Below are 20,672 nucleotides of genomic sequence, written 5' to 3' on the forward strand. Positions count from 1 at the left end.
AAGGGAAAATAAGGATATAATAACACCTTTTAAATGTAATTGTTTCAGGCGCACAAGACGACAAGATATAAGAAATGGAGACCCACTGACTCACTGTTCAGATTTACAACACCATGGTAAGTCACATTTTTCATCTTTCAACCTGCTAAGACCAGGCTAAAATCATAATAATGCATATTCACACATACACATGCAATGCATATCTGCATAATCTTTCCCAGATTACTTAAAGAAATACAGCAGAAGAGAAATAAAATTTTACAGAAAGAAAATTCTAAAGAACACAAAGCACTGATTTATGTTTTATTATTATGATAAATAAAAAATTTTAGATGTTTACAAGGTTTAAAGCTCAACCTTCTTGTATTAACAAAAAGAAGCCATGTTTACGTATTTCATTTTGTATTTAGTAGCAACCTGAGAGGGGTAGGCAATGGAAATGTTCCTTAAAATATCAAAGAAGAAACTAGACTTAAAATAAGCCTTGCAAATGATTCATTTATGTGCTCATAATATAAACCTAATATATCATTATTTGGTATCTTGGTCAAGCAGAAAATAACGTAGATATCTTTACACTGAATTACTAGCAGTATATTCCCTTAAACTGGGTAGTTTGGACCAAATTCATTTTTTGCTTCCTAAAAGATGTCAAAGTCTATTTAATGTCAAAGTTGCTTTGTTAATGCAGAAGCACCAACCAACCTTCACTTAAAATGGAATAAAATTGTAGTGATGGCCCACTTTCCTCAATTCAAACATAGTATGCTGTATTATTATGGAAATAATAATGAGGTTATGCTTCCCTCTGCTGGCGAAATTTATCAATGACAATACTGCTAACGAACATAGTTAACAACGGCTAAAATGTACAATGTAAACATTGTCACTTAAAGTAATTAATCTATTAATTTTTTGGTGCTATTTATTCTCAAAGTAGTACTAATATTATTTAACGGTTAGCTTTTCTTTGATTTACAAATTGTGTGTGTGCAATATTCATGTTTATGAATTTTAAGAAAACACTGTCACACATAGCACCCAGCATACATTCCAAAACTTACTTTCTAAAATTCAGATCCCGCTGAGGCATAAGCTGGATATGCTGGTATTTGATTTATGAATGCTCACAGGATTGTTTGGGGAATCCTAATACCAGGAGATGGGTAACCATGAGTGAAACCAGTGTTTTGGACTCACTTTGCTTGCAAATTTTATCGCCAGGGACTTTTCTATATTTGATTAACTTCACTATACCTAAGAAAGAGACTGGCCGGGTGCAGTGCCTCACGCCTGCAATCCCAGCACTTTGGGTGACTGAGGCAGGCGGATCACGAGGTCAGGAGATAGAGACCATCCTGGCTAACACGGTGAAACCCCGTCTCTACTAAAAATACAAAAAATTAGCAGGGCGTGGTGGCGCACGCCTCTAGTCCCAGCTTCTCAGGAGACTGAGGCAAGAGAATCGCGCCACTGCACTCCAACCTAGGCCACAGAGCGAGACTCCCTCTCAAAAAAAAAAAAAAAAAAAGAGAGAGAGAGAGACCACTAAACTGAGGTCAATGCTATGACTATCCCTGCATGAGCATGGCGCATTTATTGAACACTCTCCTTAGATTTTTTTCAAACGGCATATTTCAGTTGAACCATAAAGTATTTGCTAGACTTTCATTAATTTATTTCATGGAAAAAGACTGAATTATGTTTAGCACCATTCCAGCAATGTAATATTATGAAATATCAATTCATTACACTAAATAATCTATTTGCCTATATGTGGAGGGTTAAAGATAATTACTGAAAGTAAAAGAATCAAGAGAATGTAACTAGAACCAATCAGACTTTAATCTCCATGTTAAAATGAAATATTATTTTGCTTGTTGTCTATTTCTAGGGTTGCATGAGATACAACATTATGAATATTGTAGATAACAAGTATTTATTGAATGAATAAATGATCTGAAAATTTCATGTTATTATCTAGCTACTTATCTTATTACTTTTGTTTCAGTGAGAGTTGAATTAATAGCACTTAATTGATTTTTGTAAAAAATAACTCCTGTCATATATTCTTATTAATAACATAATTATATTCAAAACCAAAATCTCTCTTAGGAAACATCAATATGAATTAATCAATTAACTAATAAATATTGATTACATACCACCATGTGTAGGACACTATTCTGTGTTTTGAAAATTGTTAGAGATTATACGCATATATAATTTTAATGGCACATCCATTTGTTTAGTGATCCCTTTATAGATTCAGTTAGTATTTCAAAATTATATTTGTGCTAGAGTTACGCATGTAAATATATACAGGGGAAAACTGACCAAAGGAATTTTTTTTGAAATGTAAGACTGGATAAATAAATATTGTTGGCCATTGAATGACTGGGCTTTAGAGAGTATTTCAGATATTAAGAATGTGTTTTGATGAAATTAGAGTGTTTAAAACTATTAAAATTTGGCATATAGAATGGCCTGGCTATAAAAAGTAAAGTGAGTGTAAATAAATTTCCCTCCTGACTCTTACATCAGAATGCATACTATAGGTAGAAGAGGAAGTGCTATTGTTCAGTGTTACAGGGTCCTTTTTGGGGAGGGTTGTGGTAAACAACTTTAGATGTTCGGGATATATGGGAGGAAAGGGTAAACTAGCCCAAGAAGCTCGGCAGCAATAAAAACTCTTTTTTTAAATGGCTCTTTTTTCCTTGTCTGCATGTTTTGATAACTGACAAAACATAAAGCATATACACCATAGATTGCAGTAAGTTTCAAATATCTGAAAACTAAGTCAGGCATTCCCATTTGGCCAGGCTGAGCCTGAGTCTTACCATTAGCAGTCTGTGATTATTTTGGAATAGTTGATGTCAGTATTTGAAAGTAATATGGGCAAAAATCCAGAGCCCAGCCTTATTAAATCATGTATGTTGTCTTCCTAATATCACTTCTCACATTGAATAAAATATATGTGCTCATGTGGAAACATATAAAGATATGAGATGTTTTCACAGAAAGCTTCTAAGCAACATGAAGCCAAATTACACCCTTCAGAACAATCAGTTCCAGCTGTAATGGTAAACATATTCTGTAACACTCTATAGTTTACACATCCGGAAGTTTTAATAGAGATACTCTATACAAAAATAACTCAGTTAAAGTGAAAGATATTTAACTTTAGGTGAAATATTTAACACTCACGTGGCACTCTGCTCCCTTACGTATAAAGTGGTCCAAGTGGTGAACTAGGCCAAGTGAAACAAAAAAATCCAGCTCCATCTTCCCTTGATCCCAGGACTCTCTGCTATGTCACTGATGGCTGGTCACCTAGGAGAGATTTTAGTATCAAATCTTAATATATATGTGCTGGCAAATCTTGTCTTCCCACTTATACCTCATACGGGATGCTAAAGAGAAATATCAGGTTGTTTCCAATCTGTTCCCTTCCCTAAAATAATTGCTGTGTACAAAATTGGAGCTCATCTCACTTTGCACTCAAGAAAATGACTGATCAAGGCAATTTACCTCTAAACTACCTCCCATGTTCTTTCTCACTAAGAACGAGCCGTATTATGATTTACACATCCAGAAAGGAAAAAAAAAACACTATTAGTACCGATTTTTTTTAAAAAAAGAAAACATAACATCATGTTAAGTTTCTGAATCTTTGAAATATTTTATGTCCTATCTTCTAGTTTAATAGTTTAATGGCATCATTGAATTTCACTTTCTAATAGTTTTGCAGGCATGCATTACCTTTTTTGCATCTCCACAGTAAAATGTCCACAGAATTCAATCTTCTTAATTATCTCCACAACTATCCATCTCAATTTATATCTTGGTTAGCATCAGAATCATTCCAAAATTTTATAAAATAACTTTGGCAATGCCATCTTTATGATCTGCAGAACTGTAAATTTAGTATTTTGTAGGAGTACTATTATAGTCTGTGCCTTAGCCACTTCCAGTAATGAATCTGAGCATTTAACCCCAAGAGGAGACTCAAGATTTGATAGATAAGCATGATGTCAGCCTTAAAAATAATCCCTATCTTTAATAAATTATCAAATTTCATCAAATCTCAGATGTCATAATATAAAGTACACCATTCTTTTATGTAATTCTAAGAAAAAAAACCCTGCTCAAGATGGGACATCTACTAGATGATCCCAGCATCAAACTGGGACACCAGATGACTCAGGACTAGTCTAAAGGAGAAATAAACTCTATTCAGATCATAGTAGCAAGGAAAATTGCTTATTTCAGTCATAATCATGGGTGGTCAGAAAGGGATTAAAAATACTTTTTGAACTACAAGGTGGTACTTAGAAAGATTTACTTTCTGAATTCACACAAACAGAATGGATCCAAATTTCAGACAGAGACTTTAAAGAAGTATCATGTCAGTAGGATCCTACATGTCTGGCAGAAGTTAGAAAGAATTTCTCCTGAAAGCAAGCAATTTCAACTCAGATCAAGAGCAACTGTAAGACACATTCTGATACAAGAGCTATTAAAGTATAAAGAAATGTGCATCTATATACACCATGGAATATTATACAGCAATCAAAAACTGAGTTTGTGTCCTTTGTAGGGACATGGATGAACCTGGAGACCATCATTCTCAGCAAACTGACACAAGAACAGAAAATGAAATACCGCATGTTCTCACTCATAAGCGGGTGTTGAACATGAGAACACATGGACACAGGGAGGGGAGCACTACACACTGGGGTCTGTTGAAGAAAATAGGGGAGGGACAGCGGGGGGTGGGGAGTTGGGGAGAGAGAGCATGGGGAGAAATGCCAGATATAGGTAAAGGGGAGGAAGGCAGCAAATCACACTGCCATGTGTGTACCTGTGCAACTATGTTGCATGTTCCTCACATGTACCCCAAAACCTAAAATGCAATTAAAAAATTATTTAAAAAAAGAAGTGTGCATCTTAGAATTGAATCCTTCCAGTATTATATTCTATGATTTTTATAAACTCTTTTTGAATATTTTCACTGGAGATAATCAGTCATCATGATACTTGTCTTCTGCTTAGGAAAAAAAATCTAATTATTCATATTACATGTGTGCAAAGCAAATGCACAGATAACATGAATAAGAACAGGTTTGAAATAGCTTGCATATCGTTATTCTTCACTGACATCTTTAAGTATGTCATCAGAGACACCTGTTCATACACCTACAATTTAACTGTTATAAACTGAGATTTTTTTTAAAGCATGCTGCATTTTTTTATACCAAGAGTTATAAAGATCACATATCATTAAAATACAAGATGGTATTTTCATTATTGTTTATGGAAGGTTTCTGCTTCAGCAAATGGGCGTTTTCCATCTCCCATCATATCTCTAGGGGAAAAGTAAATGAAACATTAAAGTTCATGTTTCCTGATTTTTTAAAGTAAATGTTCCTATGGTAATTTTGCTCTGGCATAGAGATTCTTTGTGCTTTCTTTTGTAATGCATTTGCTATAAAATCATGAAAATAAAACATACCAGATGTTCAATATAGACTAAATAAATATTACAGTAGATCTCTTCATATTAGTATTGCTTTTTAAGTAAATGAATTTCAGCCTGCCATATACTAAGGAAGCATATTAGCCCATGACATCGCAAGTTATTAAGTACAGTCTTCAATGTACTTCAGTGTACAATGTATAATTGAATTGTACAATGTACAATTCAAGTGGCTTCAAAGTTAATCTCCTAACACATAAATTTCATTATCATATTTCAAATTAATCATCTCTGAAAGTAAGATATTGGTAACTTTATCCCAAAAACAATTATTTATGAATAATAAAATTCAAATATTCTGGCCCTATGACTGTTTAACCATTCATCTATATATTAATATATATCTCTATATATGTGTGTGCATATATATGTGTTTGTGTGTCTATACATATACATACATACACATATATATAGACCCACACACATGTATGTACACACACATAGACAGACACATAGCCAATTTTAAGTACAAATCCTCAGGAATCTATGTATTCAAGAAAGATTAGAAACTACTTAAACTGTACAATTCTAAATGCTACATCTTGGCTAATAATTACTTCCCAGCACCAAAGCCATCTTAATTTAGGGCATAAAGTAAAGTAGTTTAAAATTAAAATATTAGCAAGTTGATAAATTACAAGTTTAAATTTTCTTTAATATTCATTGTCATTTTATACTTGGCAAGTTATATCCACTAGCTTCATATTGATCATATTTCTAGTAAATAGGTTAAGCACACATCCATGTTCTTAACTGAACATTCATGCTTTCATTTCTTGGTACCTGCATACATGCCTGCAAACACCACTGAACATTTACACAGAATATAATTGGTAAAAATATCATGCTAGACATGGAAAAACATTGTACTAGGCATTACCTTGAAAAGTAAACAAACAATACTATTATATACTTCGGTACATACTATAGATTTTGTTTTTTGTGCACTACAATATGTGATATTATTGAATAGTTTATTAGCCGTCTTTGTTTGTTTGTTTGTTTGTTTAGATGGAGTTTTGCATTTGTTGCCCAGGCTGGAGTGCAATAGTACAATACCTGCTCACTGCAACCTTTGCCTCCCAGGTTCAGGCAATTCTCCTGCCTTAGTCTCCCAAGTAGCTGGGATTACAGGCATGCCATACTATGGCTGGTTAATTTTGTTTTTTGTTTTGTTTTTTTTGGTAGATATGTGTTTTCACCATGTTGACCAGGCTAGTCTCAAACTCCTGACCTCAGGTAATCCACCCACCTCAGCCTCCCAAAAGTGCTGGGATTACAGGCATGAGCCACTGCACCTGGCCTCTTAGCCATCTTAATACTCAAACATACATGAATGCTAAGAACGAATTAACTTTTTTTCAGTTTTACAAATTTTAAAGTATTTTATGTCTTCTCAAGAGATATTGATTCACCTTTGAAATGTTTTCCATCCACTTGAAGTCAGTCTTTTCTATTGATAGGGTATCTATTGTATTTCTGCAGAAAATCTTGTAGAATCCAATGAGAAAAATCTAAGTAGTGCTGTTTATACTTCAGTTAGGCATTGCTACAGTATTCTGTGTCACCAAGAGTTTATGGGCAACATTTCCTTTCCTCTTGTACTTGACCTTTGATACTGAGTATTATTGAGAGAAATATTAAAATTATAATGAAAACAACTGAATTTTATTTCTCTTTATGTGGTACAGCAACTAACTGTATTTGTTAAATAACCTAAATACGTATGTAAAATAATATGCATTCATTTACCCATCTCCTAAATTAAGTTTTAGTTTTACATGTATTATTTACAAATTAAACTTATAATAAAGTGGAAGAACATCAAAATTGATAACAAATCAAAGTTGAATGAATATGGTTCACAACCTCATCCATCTCTGTCTTCTCTACATAACATCAAATTTCCTAAGATGGCTGCATTATTAACATTTCAATCTTGCGAGACATTTATAGGGTTAAAATGGAGAGTGAATAAATAGAAAGCTGAAATGTGATGCCTTCTGTTTCTGCTGTATTGGAAGAGAATCAAATGCTAAATAAGGCCTTCAGCAACATGATATTTCTGGTCAAATGATGGATATCATGACTTTTTTGTTGTTACAAAAGGAAGCAATTTATTTAACTATTTTCTTTCCTCCCATTCTTTCTGGTTTATTAGCTTCATTTCATTTCCATAAATTATCCAACCAAAAGAGGAAATGATTAATTGAAGATTGCTTCCTTAAAACATTATTTCTTGTCATTAACAGCTGCAACATATTGAAACATTGTGTTATCCAAACACACTGTGGTGCTTTTAAAATAATTTTGATATTTTGTTGTTCTCCATTATTTTGTTCTAACCATTCAGATTGTCGAACCCCTGAGAAATCATTATGCCCATTTAACAAGGATACTCTTCTTTTCAGCTGGCAATTTTAATGACAAAAGTTTGTATTCAAAACAGTTGCTTTCTCAGTGTGAAATTTATTTAAAAATGATTTAAAGTGAGATTGCTTTTGTTGTGGAAGCCTGCAAAATTACCTATTACATGACATCTTTTAGTCGTATAGGTATTCTGGAGATGTGAGAAGATATTCATATTCTCAGTTCTCTTCCTATTATTCCATATTTGGAATTTTTGATTTTGGAGTATTCATGATTAGTCATCACCTTCTCCCACCCTCTCTCAAGTCAATTTTTATAACATTATCAAACTTAATAAATTTAGAATATTTGAAATGCTTACATCCACCAGCAGTTGAATAAAGTATTCCATCATAATCAGGGTTATAAACCCTATTCCCTTTTTGACTGATTAAACTTTCATTCATTTCTTTTATATAATTATGATAACTCTATGTCTTGAGGATGTCAAAGTTACATGAAATTTCAGGTTTTAAATTCAGTATGTTACCTGCATTTGCTATTCAACAAACATAAGCACTTATTATTACCATTCTGCCAGGATTATGAATACACAGTGTGGTGGCTGGAGGGAATAACCAAGATTGAAAAATAATTGTAACAAATATAACTACACAGATTTTTTTATTTTATTATTTATACTATGTATAATAAACAAATATTATACACAGTATAAATACTCTAAGGAGATAAAAAGAGACTTTTTTGGGGGAAATATAGAACAGGAAATATATATATTTTATTTATGGTTGTAGGGGGGTAGGATTTACATTGAGGAGTGTAATTTGTCTTCATTTGGATTCTCAATAAAGGATTTTAAGATTTAATTCGCAGTTGAAACTATCACAACAGCAGTAATGATGTCACCTGACATGTTTATGACTATTGCTGTGCCCAGACATTGTGCTAATATTTTGGTACAAATATATTTTAAGAACAACAAAAACAGAAGGGGTTATGAAAGCCTGCTGCAGTGGCTTATGCCTGTAATCTCATCATTTTGGGAGGCTGAGGCAGGAGGATCACTTGAGGTCAGGAGGTTGAGACCAGCCTGGCCAACATGGTAAAACTCCGTCTCTACTAAAAATACAAAAATTAGCCGGTCATGGTGGCAGGAACCTGTAATCCCAGTTCTTCGGCAGGCTGAGGCAAAAGAATCCCTTGAATCTGGGAGGTGGAGGTTGCAGCGAGCCGAGATTGCACCACTGTCCTCCAGCCTGGGTGACAGAGTGAGACTCTATCTCCAAAAACAAAAAGGGTTATAAAAATATTTCACTGTCTAAACTTGCTAAATGACCTATCAAATATATAAAAGATGAGTTGCAATTATAATTGTTTAAAATAAAGATAAGTAAAAAATAACAACAATGTCAGACAGATAGAGCAAGTAGACTGAGGGAGAACAAAGCCAGACAGACATGCAGCAAGGATATTTACCAAGAAGTTAAAAGGGTAAGACATAAGTGTTAGTCTAACTGCTTTTGGTCAGTCATGTAGACAGAAGTATGATCACAAAGTTCATTTAAAAATAAAAGAATGAGTTGTTCAAGAGAATTTCAATAATTTCTAGAAAGTAAAACCAGAAAGAAAAACTTCCCAAAGGTGAACATAAACTCTGCAATGCAATAAACACCGTAATCAAAAATATTGTGACATGAATACAGTGAGTAACACCATAGAGTCTTGAGAAAGGTCTTACTCAGCAAAGGATGGGAACACCCTGCCAAAAACAATTTAATAAAATTAATTGTCTGATGTGATTAGCATCATGTAATGTAGACCACTTGTAAACTGCTCTCAAATCAGCTGGTTTAATCCAGAAGGAGATTTTAGATTACTCTTATTCTGAATATATAAAATTTCATATCCTTCAGAAAATATATAATCAACAATATTTCCTCAGTTGAGGTTTTTGTTTATACTGGATAACTGTGAGTTAAATATTATACTCTCTGAGTACTACTCCCTGGGGTCTATTGGGGGGAATAGGGGAGGGACAGTGGGGGTGGGGGGAGCTGGGGAGGGATAGCCTGGGGAGAAATGCCAAATGTGGGTGAAGGGGAGGAAGGCAGCAAAACACATTGCCATGTGTATACCTATGCAACTATCTTGCGTGTAATGCACATGTACCCCAAAACCTAAAATGCAATAAAAATAAATAAATAAATAAAAATATTATACTCTCTGAAAAGTACCTAGAGTACAGCTATGCTGTGCTGCCATTTATATGTACAGTTGTTTGCTTTAATAAAACAAATTGATAGCATGCAGTCAGGGGGACTCTAGCAAATAATAAAGTAGTATATATTTCAAAATAGCTAGAAGATTTTACTTGTCACCAGGAAGAAATGATAAATGTTTAGTGATGAATATGGTAATTACCCTGATTTGATCATTATACAATGTATTGAAATATCACACTGTACCCTATAGATATGTACAAATATTATGCATCAATTATAAACAGAACATAATTTTTAGAATTGATACTATATTTGATATCCTAAGAAAAAGTGAAGAACTTAATAAGGTTTAAGATAAGAACTGAAAAATGATTCCTGTTTTTACTATTTTCTGGAGGTGGGGAGAGATGGGGACTGGAGGGAGACAGAACACATTGTTACTGGATTTCTAATGTTTCCTATATTGTACAGAATTTATGCAAGTGGTTGTGGTAGAACTGTCAGGAAAGGGAATGGATATTTATTGAATGCCCTCTAATTACTATTTTTTTAATATTGATTAGGTATCTATAAGATGTCAGGTTAGGGGAAATTAACAGAAACTTTTTTTACAGGTAATTGCTTCTGAACACCCAAATATATGGGTGCTTGGCTGAGGCCATTTTAAATAAAAGTTCTGTTCCTAAATTAGAAGTCGCTGATGGTAGAAACAACCTGTGTGTGACAGAAGACTTAATAGAAAGCATTGTATCTAATTATACTTTTAATAATTTTTGCTGATGGTAACAGAACCTAACAAAACATAAAATAGAGTCTTAAACCAAAGAAATACAATAGTAAGTCCCTCTGTATCTTAACCATCATTGATAGTTAACATGACAGGGCTTTTAGCTTCACTGGTTACTAGCTGGATGTTTCTGTTTCTTTTTGTTGGACAAAACGGGAAAAGAAAGGGTCAACTTAGGAAATAATGAGACCTTGAGGTGCTGTCAAGAGCAGTTATCAAAGCAAACTTACTAAGGGCATCAAGCTCATAAACCAAATTAACTAGTTGTGGTTCTTGGCTTATTCAGATGAGAAAGTACCTGAATATCAGAATGTTTCTTAATGAGTGTGAAATATCACTACATTAAACTTAAAACAATTTGTTATCTTTGCTAAATCAAATACTGTCTAATATTCTATATATTCTAGATTCCACTGTAAAGAAGTAGCAGATAAAACAAAATAGTTTTTTAATATAAGAAAATGTTTTCTATTGAAATAATTATTTTTTTATGTTTTCTGGTTGGGAAAAGTTTGCCACCACCAGAGGATGTCTTGGAGGAAATGAAAACTGAACAGGTTACCTACAAGATAGATGACCAGAAAAGGATGTCTGTGGACCAACTAGAATTATTCAATTCATTAGAAAGAAGACAACTCAGTGATTTTTTTATGTACCCATTGGTGTTCACTGGTATTGAAAGACTTTTATTTTCTATTATAGTAGTTACATGACTCCTCATATAAATTAATGTATTGAAGGATTTATATGAAGTTCCATGTATGAGAGTAATAACTTACTTATACCTTAGTTTTCTTTAGTAACTTTAGCAGATTAAGCAAGAGACAAGTCAGTTATAATCATAAATTTCTCCCCAGGAAAATAGGCCTAGGAGACATCACTATTGAGAAAGAAGATGCTGGCAGATCACTGGGTTGTTTATTTCTACATCTAGTGGATTTTTCTATGTTTTACTGTCATAGATATTATAACTCATTCATATAAAGAAATTGAATGAAAGGTCTCCTCCTAAAAGTATTTCTTAATAAAAAAGTTTAAACTGCAGAAAAGTTAGAAAAAATATATATTCATTGTAAACAGCATTAACTTCTGTGACAATGAATTCTAATTATTCATGGTAGCTCCTGAATTACAGATTTTTCAGCCCCTGTTGTCCATAGTAATTAAATTCACCTGTATAACAGGAAGCTGGTATCTTACAAACCAGTATAGGAACATGTTTCATATGCATTCAATTCAAGATGGACTAATAATTTCAGAGGGAGAAAAAAAGCCTATACAATGTAGATATTGACACATGAAGATATGCATCTCCAATATTTTTTAAAATATGACTTGGAATCAGTTAAATATTGTTTCTTTACATTGCAGTCATTTCTGATTTTTTTCCTATTTCAAGGGTATTGATCTTTTCAATAAGAAGGGACAGATACTTCCCAATATTAGAAGAGGTCTGTTTCACACCTAGGGCAATGGAAAAACATGCACTGAGGTTGACACCCCTGGAGACAGAAATTGAAGGCAGAAGGTGGAATGAAGTAGGGTATGATGAGAGTAGGAGATGATAGACATAAGCCTTGTACAAGGATTGTATCGGAGCAGCTTTTTGAAGGCTTTAAATCTAGTGAGAGCAAATCATATCAGCTATGACAGTCAAAAGTATTCAGTTGATTATGACAAGAGTAAAACTGTCAAAGTGATGACAAAAAAGGGGGGAAACATTTTTTAAATTAAAAATCTAGCTGAGTTTCAAGTAGAGAGCAAAAATTTTTCATCTGTCTACACTGTCAGCTTTCTCTGCATGTAAAACATATTTATTATTTTCTAAATTAATTTAATAAGTTTCAGGCTGTACAGGATGTCATAATGGAAACAGGATTATACAAGATAATAAGGAGTTTTGTTCTCTAAATGAGTTTTATCTAGACTCCCTGTGTCATACTTTTGATCTGAACTGTGTTTCATTTACCACATTGAAGGAGGTTACGTAAAGGGTAAAATAATAGAAACCTAATCAGGAAACAGATTTTCTTTTTACTGCATTTTATTATGTACTTTTGCCATATTCCATAGCCTAATTCCTGAAAATAATAAAAGATGTGTCATTTTAAAATAAGGACAATTGAAACCACATTGCATTATAATTATGCATCATTTTTTCAAAGCCATCCCTAACTTTTTACCCCAACTGATCTTCAGAACAAACTTGTGGATTATTTAAGAATTAGTGGTGGGTAGTATAAATTTGCTGCACTGTACCTTCTGTAAAATGCTAGATAAATATTGGTTGGCAAATTTAATTTTACAGATAAAAAAACAAATACAGAAGCAAAATAATTTCTCAGAAATAGATCCTTGTTTTCAAAAAGTTATTCCAATAACTTTGTGTGTTACAGAATAATATAATACAAACTGGCCCCATTGGTCCAAGCACAGAGTTTTTCAGTGAAAATAATTTCCTGTAGAGTATTTATCATGACATATAAAGACTTATATTTATACTACACACATGACTGATTTTGCTAATGCAATGCCATTTTCTCTTAGGCAAATCTTTGTCTGTGTTTTCTATAACCCATACCAAAAAGATTAGTTGATTTAGGTAGGCATTGGGGTTCTGAAACCTTACATCATTGACATTTCTGCCATCCTCAATCAATTTGAAACAGCTTCCAACTTGGCAATAACTTATCTCCTGAATTTCCAAATAAAAACTTTGGAAAGTTGAGATTACTGCTCTAATATTTTCTCATTTCATTTTCTCATCACCGGCCAGATAATCATCATGGCCACAGCCCTGACGAGAGAATCATCTATGGCGTAGAGAATAGTAGCACGTTTTTGGAATGCAGTCCGAAGTCACAGCGAGCAGTGGTCTATTGGCAATTCCAGAGACGAAATGAAGAGCAAAAAGAAGAGGTATGGGAATGAAACTGACTGGATCATTTATATCTAACATATACTGTTAAGTAACCCCTATATTTTTTACTTGAGGAAAGAAAAAGCACTGAGAATGCTTATCCTCTTCTGAGCTCACTCCTTAAACAAGTATTTATTGCAGACTGATTACATGACAGACTAAGTACTAGGAATTAGAGAAACAAAGATGACCTGGTAAGAGTTTCTGTCCCACAAACAGTTTGGGGATACATTTTAGGCTACTCCCCTTATTTCTTACAGTGTTTAGCTACAAAGAAATTATGTTGTTTATATTTGTGCACAAATTTAAAAAACCTCCCACTAATTTGAAATTATGTTCAATTAATTATGCTATCAAAATCTGTTTCCTTTCTCTATTGCCTTCGTCCTTTAATGGGAAGGGAGGTTGGGAAAAGAAAGTAATAGATGTAGGATAAAGGATTTAATGCTGCAGTAGAAACTCAGATGTCAACCATTGATGCAGATGAGGCAGATCTCACCCCTCATTTGATCCATTTATACCTCTGTAGGAGTAAAAAATTGTGTACAGAAAAATAATCCCATCATAAAATGTAAGATTGACTTTATACATTACCAGGTTAGGCTTTTTGAGACCTCTATTGTAAACTATATTCAAAATAAAAGTGAGGTTACAAATATTCAAGAATATGGTCTCATATATATTCCCATTCAAGATCAAATAAATGAAATAAATAGTAAGCATGAAATCTTCTGCTTGTTCAACTTCTACTTTTCAAAATTCACTTCTTGAAATATTATTATTAATTCATTCAAATGCCCCATATTTTTCTAGTACCATGGTTCTGTAGTTTTAATTGTACTATTTAATGTTAACTTTATCCCATGTTTATATACCTACTTTTAAGTTTATAAAGTATCTTTGCACTTTCGTCCAATATCTTGAATATTTTAAATGATTATAATAAGAAATTATATTAAAACAGTAATTTAACCAGTATTTTTCAATGCATCTTAAAAATAATTGACAGATATTATAATCTTATTGGGAAAATGCTATCAATTCTCTTACAAATTTTATTAACTGTTAAAATGTGTCTTAACATATAATTTTTTATAAACACAAAGTTTCAGAGTTTATACTTCTTTTAAATATGTATATTTTACACTGCCTTTTTCTTTTAACCTGCTAGATCAGAGTAGATGATCATATCATCAGGACAGAACAAGGGCTTCTGCTACGTAGTCTACATAGGAAGGATTCAGGCAATTACCTCTGTCATGCAGTGGAACATGGGTTCATACAAACTCTTCTTAAGGTGACCCTAGAAGTCATTGACACAGAGCATTTGGAAGAACTTCTTCATAAAGATGATGATGGAGATGCCTCTAAGACCAAAGAAATGTCCAACAGCATGACACCTAGCCAGAAGGTCTGGTACAGAGACTTCATGCAACTCATCAACCACCCCAATCTGAATACAATGGATGAGTTCTGTGAACAGGTTTGGAAAAGGGACCGAAAACAACGTCGGCAAAGGCCAGGACATACCCAAGGGAACAGTAACAAATGGAAGCACTTACAAGAAAATAAGAAAGGTAGAAACAGGAGGACCCACGAATTTGAGAGGGCACCCAGGAGTGTCTGAGCTGCATTACCTCTAGAAACCTCGAACAAGTAGAAACTTGCCTAGACAATAACTGGAAAAAAAAATGCAATATACATGAACTTTTTTTCATGTCATTATGTGGATGTTTACAATGGTGGGAAATTCAACTGAGTTCCACCAATTATAAATTAAATCCATGAGTAACTTTCCTAATAGGCTTTTTTCCCTAATACCAACACCTAACAGAGAACACAGGTGAATGCAGATGTTCACTTTAGCAGACTTAATGTTTCCTAAGAGATTTCACTGTACAGGTTTCTCTTTCTTCTTTGCCTGAGAAATAAAAATGTAATTTGCTATATTGCCATCTAAAGGAGAAAAACTGCATCAGCAAAGCAATTTTATTGACATAAAAGTTTGAAATAAACTGGATGGATTTACTCAGCTGATGAATATTCCAAAACATGGTTGGATTCAAGGATATATTTTGTCTACCGGCCCTCATGTTTGTATGTACTTGAGGAGTAAAATGAGTAAAGTGATACTGAATGAAATGTTCTGTGGAAATATATATATATATAAAAAAACATAAGCCATCCATCATCCAGAGGAAAAATGGGATACACTGATCTACTACTGATGTCTTCTTTCAGCTTTGATCTAAAGATGTATTTTATTAAAACTATAATTTAAATGTACCATGACAAATATGCAGTAAAAATTAGTTGTTTTCTAAGCTAGAGTAGAATTTGTCTTACAATTATTGTGCTATGTAGTTTTGTTTTAAAAATTCCAATAGTGTGCTGCTTTCTTTGGACATTTTATTTTCAATTCTATAAGAGGGATGGATGATACTGTTGTAGAAACACATGTACATCATTAAGAATGAATCTCTAAAACCAGGATATAAATTATGCTTTATTTCACAGAGAAAAATCAAACAAATGGAAGCTGTTCACACCTCCCCTTCTTTAGGTATTATGTAAATTAATTTTAACTTGCATAATGTTCTTAGAAAAAAACAGAACAACTTAACCAGTAAAAAAGGAAGAAAGAAATCGATTATTAAGTGCATTTTACTATATCTAATGAGTCAATGAAGGGAAAAGGAATTGCATATTTCATGAAAATAATAAGCATTGTCTTACTATACTGTTAATAGAAAATGTGTCTAATTCTGTGCTTGAATCCCTGCATGATATTTGAGACAAAGATCTCTCTTATGACTCCACTAAGAATTATATCTGTGTCAAGTTTTTTTAAAAGAGAGAGATCAATACTATTCAGAGCAACATGATAAAGGCAAAGTTTCCAACCATTTATATCTGTATCAGGTTCCTCTTATCTTTCTTGTTTAAGACAATTATTTGTACAAGAAACACATGACTCTTTTCATGTCAATGGGAAGAACTTTTCTGCAAAGTATTTTCTGGGATGCAACCCACAGTTAAACAATGTAAAACTCTCTGTTTCCTGCAACAACTTACAAAATAAGGTAAAAGACTAAAATTCAAGATTTGCTTCCTTCATTGTCCTAAAATGATTCATTGAAAATCACTGACTTTGAGATATTCAAAACTTTTAGCATTATACTGTGGTTTCTTTTGCACTGCACTAACCTATTCAGGACTCCTTCCCCAGGTTCTTCATCATGCACAAAAATGCAAAGGAAATATCTTATTAGTAATTCATGAAGCAACATTGAAATTCCAACTCTTGCTGTCTTTGGATTCTAATTATCTCAGCATCAATTTCTCACCTCAGACTACAGTGAATTTTTATTTCCTATCAGCTGAAATATTTCACAGATGGAAGCTCATGTTTCAGTTTTAATGATTGCTTTGAATAAACAAGCTGTTGCCACTTGTTTCAAATAAAAGCCTAAAAATAATCTACATTCAATTTTAGGCTCCATTGACTAATATGGTGTTGCTTTTGGAAGTATTGTATATCCTCAAATGAAAGCTGAATTGTTAAGTTATTTGAAGAACACACCACTGTACAGAAAATAGTGTTTGGAAATATAAGTCAAAGAACAAAGAGGGCTCCAAAAAAATAGGTCATTCTTTTATTTTCAAAAAGTGTCTTAACTGTACTAACATTCAGTGTTGTAATTCATTCTAAATTTGTAGCTGAAACAAATTTATTTGCAATGGCAGAAATATCTTATTAATCCTCAAAAATAAAGGATTTGAAGGGACAGAGATTATATGATAACTTTATAGAAGCCTTCCAAAATTAATTTGAATGCATTTTGTTTAGCATTATGAAATTACAATAGAAAAAAGTCTAGACTTCAATTAAAAGTAACTAAAAAAATCTACAGGCATGTCTTTATATACCATCATGTCTAAGTTTTAAAAGAAAATTGTAGATATAACTTGCAGCTAAATAACTCATTACAGTCATAAACTTCTGCCCACATGTATTGAGAGAGGGCAGTTTGCACGAAAAAGAAGTAATGACCCATTTAATAATTCAGCTTTAAAAGACTTTGTCATATGCATGAATCATCACAGATGAAACCGTTAAAGAGACTTATGTGACCTTAGGAAAATTACAAAAGCAGTCTTAAGGTATGAGAAAGATGAATCACAGCAAAGAAAGTATGGCCCAGTCGATATCAAATGTAAAATGTAAATGCATGTAAATGCACACTTCATTTTATGTATTATTTAGTAATTTTAAATGGTATGTGTTTAATATTTTTGCTACGCTACCTACACATTAGGCAAAAGAAATGTAAATAATTTGGGGGGAAAAAAGGAAGAACAGTGTAAATTAAAACTTTCTATAGGTACTCCATTTCAATGTGTTCAACATCATCCTAAAATGCAAGATTTTCCCACGCAGGTGACAAGGTGCTTTATGTACTATTTAAGGACAGAAGGTGTGTGCCCATTCAATAAGCATGTTTTTTGCCAGGTAGGAAATATGTTCCATATCTGTATTTATCACTGCATTTCAGATGGGAACTAGAAAAACTGGAGAGAAAAATGTAATGAAACTGCTGCTGTAAATTATTCCTTTTAGCATGTATTCACTTGCTAAATACACATTTCTTCAAAATATTTGAATTCAGATGTCTTTACTGTTCCCTATAACATATGGTGTTAAGGAACATAAGCTGATAAAATGTTGAGAACCAGAGTCAGGTTGCTACATAATTAGCTAACAGATTTCTTCATTGTAGTCATCTGTAAACTGGATTCTATATTTATGGTGATTATGTGAATTTTTATGCCCTTTAAATTAAATATTGTTCTTTTTAATGTCATACCTAAAAAGGAAATATGGGGATAAATTTTTTTGCAATGTGTCATTTTCATAATCAGTTTGGTTTTATTCAGGATCCACAAAGATGTCAGATGATTGCTATTGAAATTGCTTATCTTAAAGGTCACAGACAAGCATTTTATTAATATGGAGCCATTAGTATAGCAGGTTAAAATCTTTGTTTTATAAATTTATTTTAAAACACAATTGCCATTCAATTTAATGAAACTGTATCAGGTTTCATGGTGTCAAAGATAGACTTAAATAGGATTCAACATCCCTGTACTGTGTAATAACATGTTAGACTTTAACCGGCCTAACACCAAAGACATCTATACTTTGAACTTTATTTGTAATAATTATTTGAAGTCAATGTTAATATTTGCAAATGCATGTTTCCATAAAGAAGAAAACATTATTTTTCAAAAATCTGTAAAATCTTATTAGTTTGTTGGATCTCTAAAAATTTCTTATACTAGTTAATTAAATGAACATAATTTTTCAAGTTAATAAATTAAGAAAACATCTAAATGAAAGAGAAAATAAAAGCAGCATATGTGGCACCCCATATAGTAAGGCCATTTTCACAATCAATGTAACCAAGAAAAACAGCTTTGTTCTCATTTCAAACATGCAGGCACACATAGGCAGAAGCAAAGCTGGACCAAACCAGACAAAAAGATGATACTGAATATTAAAAAAAAAAAAAAAATGGGCCTCTAGACACTTTGCCTTTTAAAACCAGATTCTTACATGTTCAAGTAAATTCCACTGATAGCTCTTGACTATCTACAATGTGCTAGGCATTATGTTAGGTGATAGGGATAATAAGGTGAATAAGGCATAACCCCTGTTCTCAAAGAGCTCACACTGAACTTCAAGAAACAGAGCTACATGACTTATCGCCTAATCCAGCAAGTCTTTCCTGATCCTTCCGTCCCTAGATCAAGCTAACCACCTTCTCTGTGCTAAACCTGTGCCTTGTATATACCTTTTATTGCCACACTCCCTCAGTTGTATGATTTATTTGTTTATATTCCCACCTCCATTTCTAGACTGTGAGCTCCTTGAGGGCAGGATTTGTATCTAATTGATCTCTGTCCCCAGTGTCTAGCAAGATGCCTGGCACAAAGAGAGAGCTCAATAAATCACTGTCGAAAAGAACCAAGTTATGATGTGACAGGTGCCAAATACAAACTCACAATAAAAGTGCTATGGGAAACAAAAAAAAGAGGAATTAACTTGTGGAGAGAGAACATGGGGTGCTTCAGAGAATAAATAACTTTCCAGTTGTGAATCAGTCAGCTATGCCTAGATGAAGAAAAAAAAGGCAATCTGGGTAGAAGAAATAAGGAGAAAGGAGGAAAGGTGTGAAAAAAACGTGCTTTTTCGGAGAACAAGTATTCCAAGCAGAAAAGCACAGGTTTCATAAAGAAAAGTTAAATGTCCTCTTGTCCCACTACTGTGAGTCAAAATGGTGCATTTACTTCTTCCTGGGTTTTGATTTAATTCCCTCCGTTTGTACCCTCATCCTTGGCATGGACTGTCATATGTCATGCATTCAGCTTCCTATACCTCCACCCCACAATCTTTTTACCTTCCCTCTTAATGTTCACCTATTTTATCTTTACTTAGCTAAATTCTTAGCACTTGGCAGTGTTCCCAACAACCATCTTCAAACTAATCTTTATTCCATCATATCTTATCTAGTTCCAATCACCACACTTCAGCTGAAATTCTGAATTCTACAAATAAATATTTAGAGGAAGCTAGCTTCATCAGAAACTCCTCTCTGCTGTAACTCAGTTCAAATGAAAGCTTTTGTTATAGTTCACCTACCTAGAGCCTTACCTCACTCACCTAGCATTAGACTACTCAGCAATGAGTTCCATCATTGCCTTTGCTAAAAAGCAAGGTGGCTCCTGAACAAGTCTTCAGCAAAGAGAGCATTAAACTCTGAAGTCTGCATT

The 20,672-nt window shown here is 33.2% G+C and overlaps 1 protein-coding gene across 5 annotated transcripts in view; it reads left to right on the top strand.

The window, feature by feature from the left end:
* SEMA3A (semaphorin 3A) overlaps window positions 1-18,495 on the top strand; it is a 530,091-nt gene extending 511,596 nt beyond the window's left edge. For all 5 annotated transcript variants that reach the window (XM_054237353.2, XM_054237350.2, XM_054237351.2 and 2 more), the window contains 3 exons: window positions 49-116; window positions 13,695-13,837; window positions 15,010-18,495. In XM_054237353.2, coding sequence (XP_054093328.1) covers window positions 49-116; window positions 13,695-13,837; window positions 15,010-15,465 — 667 coding nt within the window. In that variant the 3' untranslated portion in view covers window positions 15,466-18,495. The remainder of the gene's footprint in view (window positions 1-48; window positions 117-13,694; window positions 13,838-15,009) is intronic.
* The last annotated feature ends 2,177 nt before the right edge of the window (window positions 18,496-20,672 follow it).

The sequence above is a fragment of the Callithrix jacchus genome, chromosome 11 (genome assembly GCF_049354715.1).
Source record: "Callithrix jacchus isolate 240 chromosome 11, calJac240_pri, whole genome shotgun sequence".
NCBI classification, from domain to species: domain Eukaryota; kingdom Metazoa; phylum Chordata; class Mammalia; order Primates; family Cebidae; genus Callithrix; species Callithrix jacchus.